Source organism: Misgurnus anguillicaudatus, chromosome 2 (genome assembly GCF_027580225.2).
Source record: "Misgurnus anguillicaudatus chromosome 2, ASM2758022v2, whole genome shotgun sequence".
NCBI classification, from domain to species: domain Eukaryota; kingdom Metazoa; phylum Chordata; class Actinopteri; order Cypriniformes; family Cobitidae; genus Misgurnus; species Misgurnus anguillicaudatus.
Window position 1 is genome coordinate 13,564,571 of NC_073338.2, and position 10,288 is coordinate 13,574,858.

Here is a 10,288-nt window from a genome sequence, read left to right on the forward strand (position 1 = left end):
CGTCCAGATTAACATCATGGAGCATTCAGTATCTGTCACACTGTCCCACTACAGCCACTCGCGTCCAGCCTTGCGTCTCCCGTGGATGACGGACACTCCAGGGTCCCAGCCCAACTTGACATGGGTGATTGGTGGACACCAGCAATGATGACAGATCCAATTCTTGGTGAGGATTGCACATGCAAAAGTTGTTTATCCCTTTGAAGCTTAACATGCAGAGACGAGTGTGCAAAAGCGATTCCTGAAAAGCGTTTATGCTGTCATGCTATCAAAACATTTCAAGCATCCGATTCCTCACCAGCACGATAACCAGTAATGTGGGTTTGGGGTGGGTCTATCTGTGTTTGTCCAATCTGTATTTGTGAGATTTAGTTTTGGGTACAAAAATGACACCTTTCACCTTTAAGATTAATTTTAATCTGTTGGGGTTATTGTTATTGAAGGTGCATAACAATGAAGTTAAAGGAATAGTTTACCCCTAAAATGAAAATGTTGTCATCATTTACTGACTCTCATGCTGTTACAAACCTGTATAAATGTATTTGTTGTGAGGAACACGAAGGAAGATATTTTGAGCAATGTTTGTAACCAAACTGTTTTGAGCACCATTGACTTCCAAAGTAGGATTTTTTCCTACTTTGGAAGTCAATGGTGCTTCTGTTTTCTGCGTTATTAAAAATATCTTTCTTTGCTTTCAGCAAAACAAATAAATGTATGCAGGTTTGTAACAACATAATGGTGGGTAGCTGATGACAGGATTTTTATTTTTGGGTGAACTATTTCTTTATGGTTAGTTTCCTTAATAATTTAGTTAAATATTACCCATTTTTTTCCTGTTCTCAGTTTTTCGCTTGAATACATTTTAGTTGCTTTAACTTATTTGTGGTCTCCCTTAACAAAATCTCAACTATCATGAATGAAACTCAAGCAGGTTGTCCTGCTGCTCAACACCATGTGAAAATTACATGTCAAAAGATTTAAGATTTAAGCTTCGGGTTACAACGGGTTATAATAATGTGCTCTGCCCTGTCTTTTGTCTTCTTTACAGACACCAAAGATCTTTCCAGTATTTCTGGGATCAGCATTTCTCCCTCCAGGCAAAATTCCCTCCCATCGCTGCACTCCACCATGACACTGCCCAAAACCTCGTACAGCGTGTTGAGTGCTTTCTGCACTGAAGAGAACGTGTCACAGTGTATTACATACATCAATCAGGTACATGACAACCAAAGTTCTGCTCATGTTTGGAAATCTGGTAATGTAAAAGCATAAAGGGTTAATGGATTTATCTTCTTTCATCTTGGGTTGTTTAATGGCATGTTTTGGCAAACTATAAATATAAAAAAATAACACATTTAAATGTAACATTAAGGATTATCTTTTTGCTGGAGGGTTGACAATATTTTTACCACAATTGTTTTAACTTTTTTGTCAATCATTCATTACGGTAATTATTATCATTATAATTCATTAAATATTATTATTGGCCATAATGGCAATCATATATATCATTATAAGCCGTAACTGTGTTTATGTTCATTTTAAGAGGACTTTTGCAGTTCTTTACTTATGAGCAGTTTGTGGCCTTGTTGGCATTGTTGTTGCTTTGTATGGTTAATGTCAGAATGATAAAGTTTGTCTCTCATAAGAGGGGCATGCTGTGGCCCCAGCCTAAATGGTTTTAACACCCCTGGATTATGAATATGATTTGATGTTTCTTATCAGGAGGTGTGTTCATTGGGCCTGTCTGGTGTCAGTCTGGAATGCAATTCGGACGGTCTGAATGCCGTGCCGGTCCTGAACCTGCTGTATGAACTTGTGCAGCTGCACAGGAAAGCTCAGCGTACCCTACAGGAGCTCGAGAGCCAACAGCTGAAGAACGAAAGTGACGTCAACCATCTGCAGCACAACAACTCCAGACTTAAAGTATTCACATTTAATAAATCTATGAAATCACATTGATCAATATTAAAGATATCAAGGTTATATTTTTACAAAATGTTCTTTACATTATGTACAATGATTTTATGCAGAAAATAGTAGGGTCACAATTATGATGATCATCTTAAATATAAAAGGTGTTTTTGTAGTGTAATAATTTTGTTTTAATTGAGTTGTGCTATAAATATATCTTCACTTAGAAATGGGAGAAAATAAACTCAAAATCAAGTAGCGGGACAAAACCCTTGAAACCATTTTGGTCTGTAGCCATGAATTCAGTTAAAGATAAATGAAATGGGTTTTGCTGTGTGTCTCAGGATCAGCTTGAGCACGCCAGGAGAGAAAACTCAGGTCTTCACGAGGGAGAGAGACAACTGCAGCTGAAGATCAAGACCTTACAAAATTGCCTGAAGTCTGAGAAAGAGGAGGTAACTCCACATGATCACGATCAGCAGACATAAAACTATTCAGTCATGCGACTCTTTACTCTGTGCTTTTGATTTAGTGTTGTAGCATGAGTAAATGCCTCAGTGTGATGTTTACTGTGGGATGTTCTTATGCACAATGGCCTGTTGACTATGCCCTTAAAGACACAGTTCACAAAATTAATCTTAAACCATTTTTAACATTTATTCTGTATAATAAATTTTTTTTCTTGCCATGAAAATAACCAGTGGCGGCCGGTGACTTTTCTTCTGAGAGGTGGGAATTTAAGATATGTGTTCATTGTGTCATGTGTTGCTGTGCACCATGCGTCATGTCAAAATAATTGCCTGCTGCACACGTGTTGAAAGGGTTTATGATAAAAGAGATGCTCACGTTCACAAAATACTCACAAGGCACTCACCTAACACTAAACTCTGATTACACATGAGATTAAGTGAGTATCTGGGAAACGTAAGCGTCTATTTTATCATAAACCCCTTCAAAGCACGTGATGACATGTGATGCACATAGGTTCACATGATGTGCCGAACACATATTTTGACATGACGCCCTCGATAAAGAAGTCACTGGTCCCCAGTGAACATAACCATTGAAGTTGGCGTGGCGTTAAAAAGATATAAAAACAAGCTAATTGAGATACCAGCCAACAACCTTAATTTTTCATTTTTACATTTTATTTCATTTTAATTTAATTAAAAAAATAATTTTACTTAAATTTGTTTTTTAAAATAATAAAAAAAAAAAAATTAAAATTAAAAAATATTTAAAAATAAAAAAATACAATTAAAATTTAAAAATAATTAAAATAAAAAAAATTACAATGAAAAATTTAAAATTAATTAAAATTTTAAAAATAATAATTACACAAAAAGCAATTCCCGCACACTATCTGCTTGCTGAAAAATTTAATGATTGAAGCGTTGCAACGTTTCGATCGATTGATCTTCCTCAGGCAACTACAATTGTTCCAAACAACATCAAATTTATAATGGACAAATGACCAATCATGATTTGTTGTAATCATTTGATGTATGTTACGAGACTTTTTGTCTTGTTATACTACGCACCTATCTATTCACTTCAGGTGTGCGATGCTAATTTGTTTAAAAATAATAATTAAATTAAAAAAATAATAACAGTGAAAAATAAAAAAAAGTAATTACGATAAAAAATTAAAAAATCATAACAATTTAGAAATAATTACACCTAAAAATAAAATGAAAAATAATTACAACTAAAAACTTAAAATAAAAATGCAAAATTAGAAAAATAAAATAATTAAATAAAAAGTTTAATTAAATAAATAAAAAATATAAATAAATTAAATATACATACAAAATTAAGTATACATTTTAAAAATTATTATTTTAAAATTAAAAACGAAGCTGGTAGGCTGGTTTTAGCTGTTGAAGCAGGTTGGTTTTAGTGGGGTTTTGGACACTTTTAGCTTTTTACCAGGCTGAAAGCTTGGCTAAGCTGGTCTTGGCTGATTTAAGATTAAAGTAGCTGGTAAAAGCTGGTCAGCATAGTGGGTCAGCTAGTTTTAGCTGGTGGGTCAACTCTCTCTCCCAGCCTGACGAGCTAAAAAAAGTGGCCAAAACCCCTCTAAAATCAGCCTTCTAATCTAGCTAAAACCATGCTGGGAGACCAGCTAAAACCAGCCAACCAGCTTAGGCCTTTAGAAACACAAATGCACTTTGTCCCTTGGAACACAAACTGACATTTTTGAGGAATCAGTAACAAATGAATATTGATCTATTTCTCACACAAGATATCTTTTTGTTGTCTTTAACACATGTTATGGTAGGTACAGAAACTGCAGAGCATCATCTCCAGCCGTGCCACACAGTACAACCACGACACCAAGAGAAAAGAGAGAGAGTGCACCAAACTGAAGGAACGTCTTAACCAGCTGCTCATGGACAAGCGGGACAAGAAACTAGGTGAGCAGATCAGGCCACAATTTTGGAAAACCCTGAAACAACAGGTGATACTAAACTTCAGTATGCTAAACACAGTCTCTTTTAGTCAAAAAGGGTTATGAACTTTGGATCATTGTTATCCAAACAAATACTGAGGTGATTTAAATATGTTTGCTCTCATACTGATTCAGCCATTGAAGTGTCAAACTATGTGGGGAGGTCGGATGGAAAGAGAGGACTTTGGAAGACAGGCAAGATGGAAGCCCGGTAAGCAGTCGTCAAGTGTTTCTCAGATGTTTGCGAGAACGATGAGTAAATGTAATGCTTGCGTGTTTATGTGCCTTAGACACGAAGGAGAGATGTACAAAGCTCTCTTGAGCGATTACGAGAGCCGTCAAAGATCTCTGATGTTGGAGAACTCTGAGCTGAAGAAGGTGCTGCAGCACATGAAGAAGGACATGATCTCAATTCTGAGTCCAAAGAAACCCTGTGTCAAAACAGAGCCGGCAGAGGACAGCCTTGAACAGGTCTGAAATCTTGCGTAATGATATGTTTAAATCGTGTTATACAGACTTAAAAACAAGCATGCACGTTTACCAATATACACAAGGCATCACACCTTACCAACAGTTACAACAGTCATTTTAATGTTATTGTTGACCAGTTCAGCTGTATTTCATGAAAGGAGTAGTTTACTTCTGTCTGTTTAATGTCAGGTTGCTTCTGAGGGTGAAGAGGAGACCACTGACTCCAGCAGAGAGACCCTGGAGCAGTCCTGTGAACAGGCGCGTGAACAGCTCACCAACAGCATCCGTCTGCAGTGGAGAAAACTCAAGAGCCACATGGAGAGACTTGACAGCCAAGGTAGTTGGTATAAATAAAGTTGATTTTAGCCCTTGCTTGACCAAATCAGTCACTGGATCATCTGTGTGTGCATGTGCCAGCCTCTCTGGTGGCGTGTCAGGAGCGTGAAAGTGAAGATGTGATCTCCAGGAGAGAACATGAGGAGGAGATGCAGAGGATGAGACTGGAGGTGCAGCAGTGTAAAGACTTCATTCACATGCAACAGCAGCTCCTGCAGGTACACTGCCAGTACCAAACATACACTCCGAAAACATAACAGCAGATCTGGGATGTTTATTTTTATATGGTTACCTTGTTGAAAGTCAAGTTTTGGGTATGATTACTTTCATTTGTCATAAATGCATGTGATCAGTCACGCGTGTGTTTGTTCACAGCAGGACATGAGCTCGCCGTGTGATGAGGAGACGGCTGCTTTATTGAATGACTGCTACACACTGGAGGAGAAAGAGCGACTGAAGGAGGAATGGAGACTCTTTAATGAGCAGAAGAAAAACTTTGAGAGGGAGAGGAGGAACTTCACTGAAGCTGCTATTCGCCTGGGACATGAGGTGCTGAAACAACTTCATATATTATTCACAACTAGTGTGGTTTAATGAAGTACTTCACAAATAAAAATTAACTCTTTCCCCGCCATTTCTGAAGAATTTTTATGTTAATCTGCAATTCTCAATTTATGAAAAACTGAAGCCAAAACGTTATATACTAATTTTAAACTCTATGTATGTTTTGATAATCATTCTGACTCTGATTTCTGATAAAATCCCTTCACAAAAATGCAATTATTTGCTAAAAAATATTTTTAAAGAAAAATACAGATATTTAAGAGTTTATAAGAGGAGAAAAAATATATAGATAGGATGAAATCGTTTTTTCCCGTTTTATTTGTTTTTGTTAGTTTGAAAGCAGAAGGTCTGTTCTTTCATTTTGATATATTTAATTTTCCTGGAAGGAATTTTGTGAAACTTTAATGAAAATCACAAAAAAATGCTGGCAGGCAACTTTTACAAAAATGTCTGGCGGGGAATGAGTTAATAATAATAATCCGCCATCTACTTACAATCATATGACTTTAAACTTGTAAGATTTATTTCAATTTGAAACACATGTGAGTTTTTTTTCAAGAATACCTTTTATCCTTGTTCAATGAATGTGAATAGGAATGCACCGATATGGAAATTTTGGGCGATACCAATAACCGATAACTCTTTAAATTTGGGGGGCGATAACCGATATCTATAGGCCGATAAATATTCATATTATTTTCACAATGTAAAACTCGCAGACCGCGGACATCTTGTCTTTGCGCTAGACTAGCATACTCTTTTAAGCCCGCAACACGTGTCATCTTCGTGCTATGTCACAGAAATCACCAATCAAAACTCCAAATGGCCAGCAATGAGCAAGTGAAGTGGTTCAACAAACCAAAATAATCCATAATTTATCGGTTTTCATTTATTGGCCTAATTTTGCTATCAGACCGATAACCGATAATATTAAAAATAAGCAGTTATTGGCCGATAACGATATGTCGGCCGATATATCGTGCATCCCTAAATTTGAATTTTGGCTGGTGATGTGAAGCTTCAAAATTACAAAACACCACCATAAAAGTGACTTATGTGCTACGTTGTATGATTTCTCCAGTCATTTGATACATTTCAAGAGTGTTCAAAATAAGAAAATGTAAGTCTTTGTACTAAAATCTAAGTTATTTACAAAAAAATCATAGCAATTCTTGAATCAGATATGGCATTATTAAATGAATTACGTTAGGTTTATTCAGTGGCATCCTGTATCATTGGCTCTTGTGTTTTGTGACCGAATGACATTGACCCAATTCTAGTACAGTAAATTTGTAGGACTTTTATTTTTAACTCCTGCAGCCTCCTGCCCCCAAAATTGTCAAAATTAGTCGTACGTTTGATGAACAGGTACACTCTTAGAATGAATGTGTTAAAAACAACACATTAGTGTTGATTCTGGGACAACACACTAAATGTTTTATTGAAACAACACATTTTAATTGCACATAATGTGCATTAAAAGCTTAACGCACAAAGATGTGAAAATCCTTTCTAAGAGTGTAGTCGTCCCAAACTTATACTAGTGTTCGAACCAATGTTGCTGTTCAGAATGCGCAAACAAATCTATTAATGGGATGGTTCACCATAAAATAAAAATGTTGTCATCATTTACGTAAACCTGTATACATTTTTGTTGTTTTGCTGAACAAAAGAAAGATATATTTTTAAAAAATCCATAACCAAACAGATCTGGGGCACCATTTACTTCCGTAGTATTCTCTTTTCCTACTATGGAAGTGAATGGTGCCCCAGATCTGATGGGTTACAAACATTCCTTAGAATATCTTCCTTTGTGTTCAGCAGAACAAAGAAATTCATACAGGTTTGGAGTAATTTTTATTATGTGGTTCACTATCCCTTTAACTTCAAACAGAGTTTAGTTTTGGATTTCAAGCACAAAAATGTTTAAATGTTCAATTGCTGTGGATTAAAGGAAAACTTAATGACCAAATATTGTTAATGTCACAATGATTTTCATATATTGCCAACAATATTTAACCTGTTTAACTTTATGGACTTGCTTTAAAAAGACTTAAATGACTTTTTTCCATGTTTAAGTGCTATGATTGGGTCCCTAGTGCTTCTATCAACCTAGAAAATGTGAAAAAGATCAACCCAGTTACTTAGTTTTGGTAAACCATTCTCTAGAAGCACATGAAAAAATAGGTCGTTGAAATTTGTCTCTCCTTATGATGTCATAAGGAGCTCTTATTATAATAATACCGCCCCTTAATCTGCACTATCCAATCACAGCACTGCCATTTAGTGAAGAGAGAAACTACAATTGAGTTTTAATTGCAACAAACCACCATCATTGTGATCAGTGTTTGCATTTCATCTGCTCATTTGCATATAAAGGACACACCCAAAACAGCACATTTTTGCACACACCTACAAAGTGGCAATTTAAACATGCTATAATAAATTATTTATATGGTGTTTTGAGCTAAAACTTCACATATGGGCTCTGGGGACACCAAAAATGTATTTGACATCTTAAAAAAGTCCCTTTAAAACTTAAATATGTCTCTTAAATAAACCCTGTAATTTTGAATTTCTGTGTATTGCTCTGTTTAGAGGAAAGCTTTCGAGGATGACCGAGCTGCGTGGCTTAAGACCCAGTTTTTAAACATGACACCATTTGTAGACCGTAAGAGACCAGCATTGCCTGAAACTCAAAGTGCCTTATCAGTCAGTAAGTATTCCTCTAGATAATACCAAACCTTTCAAATGCTCATTTCTTTAAACATTGTCCTTTTCCTTATGTTTTTATTTTTTTAAATGCTTATTTAAGTGGACATGTCTTGTGCATATCTGTAGGTACAGAACCCGAGGCCAAAATCCAATCCACTCCACCCCTGCTGACAAAGTCTCAATCCTACACGGCATTCTCCACTCCTAAAGCTGCCCCGGTGAAGATGCCCTCCACTGCTGACCTCTACCGCTCACTACGTCTCATCCCAGAGAGCAGGTATGGCCATGTGCCAATGAAGAGATTAGGGCTGGGCGATGTTGTTAAAAATTCATTGGGATGAATTGTGATGTACGATAAATATTTCGGAATTTCCTACAAAGTGAAATAAATGTTTGTGTTTATTAAAACAGCATATGAATTCAACGACAGGGTTTTCACAGCTGGTTGGAAAGCTTGCGTCTGACCTCAAGTGTACATTTTTGGTGTAAAGGAGGCTCAGACCATACCAATATAGATTGTATCATAAATTTGGTTGCACTTAATATTGCAGTATGTGCACCTGCAGAGTACGTGTCTTAACAAAATACAGCAAAATATATAAACAGGTTCAGAGTCAGACCTGGTATTGTACCTAGTGAAACGGTATGTAGTGAAACGGTACACAGTATGTGTATTATTTACTCACCCTTATTGTTGCTAACCTTATATTTCATTGTGAATTGTGAAATCTGTAATAGAGGTCATAAACATGTCTATCTCCCCCAGAAGCCACGGTAGACGTCAGAGCAGCGAGACACTAGACAAGTCACGGCTGCGGCACGGCTCTGCAGACTGCAGCGTCTTCTCATTGGTCAGAGATGAGAATAGCCCCATCTAAAGGTACTTCAGTGTTACAGTCACTAAACGTACACGCGTCCACTCCATGCTTTTAATGCGAGTGACACCTTTGGCTTTACTGGAGTCTTCCTGCCATCCCCATCACAGGACGACCAGCTGCTCCGTTACCTCCTGATCTGATTTGCTGTGGAAGGTTTATTATAAAAACTGAATCGAATTAAACAGATGGTGTGATTATTAGTTGAATAAAATTAATTTCAGAGACAATCCATTGCATTTACCTCTTATGATCTCTGCTAAAGATGTAGTGAAGTTGCCATTATGTATTGTATAAGAATAATAATATGAGTGTGCGTGCGTGCGTGTGTGTATACAGTGCATAGAGGCATCACACAATCTGATTAAGCACTTTTAAAAGGAGGAACTATGCTAACAATGTAGTTTTCAAACACTAATATAATTGAATATGTTGCTACTATTGCCATTTATTGATGCAGAAAGTACACGATTCATAATCTTGGGGTGGGTTTAGATGTAGATAAGAGATTTAGGCTGAAAGTTTTGTACTTTTATTATTAATTTGTGAATGTAGGAACGATGTGTTGATTGTCGCATTGTTTTGTGATGTACTCACAACTGTCGTGAGGTTCATTTCGTGTTTGTTGAATGTTAAATATTTGTATGCACAAATCATGAATGTCTTTGATAGAACTTCAAAATATTTTTTGAAGCCACAGTTTACAGACACATTTCTCCAAATCAATGCAATAAAGTAAAGATTTAAAAATAATAATCTTGTCTTGTTTAACTGTACTTGAAAGAATTAAAACGCTGTTAAATGACAATTTAAAGAAGAATAAATCAATGTGTAAAATAAAATAATTTAAATTTGACATCTAAATAAGCCTGAAACGTTTGCTCTCACAAATTTACTTTAAAAGTCATATTTTAATTTACCATTTTTAATTTATTTCTGAAAATAAATGGGCTTTAAACAA

At 36.1% G+C, this 10,288-nt stretch overlaps 1 protein-coding gene across 4 annotated transcripts in view; it reads left to right on the plus strand.

The window, feature by feature from the left end:
* Nucleotides 1-44: 44 nt before the first annotated feature.
* Nucleotides 45-10,288, plus strand: part of ssx2ipa (synovial sarcoma, X breakpoint 2 interacting protein a) — a 47,350-nt gene continuing 37,106 nt past the window's right edge. For 2 of the 4 annotated variants that reach the window (XR_012372038.1, XM_055201474.2), the window contains exons 1-13: nucleotides 45-166; nucleotides 1,049-1,215; nucleotides 1,726-1,926; nucleotides 2,259-2,369; nucleotides 4,196-4,331; nucleotides 4,502-4,577; nucleotides 4,657-4,837; nucleotides 5,027-5,174; nucleotides 5,255-5,391; nucleotides 5,549-5,722; nucleotides 8,336-8,453; nucleotides 8,579-8,729; nucleotides 9,219-9,332. Coding sequence is in view for 3 of the 4 variants with exons in the window: in XM_055201474.2 (XP_055057449.2) it covers nucleotides 121-166; nucleotides 1,049-1,215; nucleotides 1,726-1,926; nucleotides 2,259-2,369; nucleotides 4,196-4,331; nucleotides 4,502-4,577; nucleotides 4,657-4,837; nucleotides 5,027-5,174; nucleotides 5,255-5,391; nucleotides 5,549-5,722; nucleotides 8,336-8,453; nucleotides 8,579-8,729; nucleotides 9,219-9,330 (1,758 nt within the window). In the remaining variant the exon portion in view is untranslated. Of the gene's footprint in view, nucleotides 167-1,048; nucleotides 1,216-1,725; nucleotides 1,927-2,258; nucleotides 2,370-4,195; nucleotides 4,332-4,501; nucleotides 4,578-4,656; nucleotides 4,838-5,026; nucleotides 5,175-5,254; nucleotides 5,392-5,548; nucleotides 5,723-8,335; nucleotides 8,454-8,578; nucleotides 8,730-9,218; nucleotides 10,084-10,288 lie in introns of those variants that run through there. The other 2 variants (XM_055201476.2, XM_055201475.2) reach the window with 2 other exon arrangements.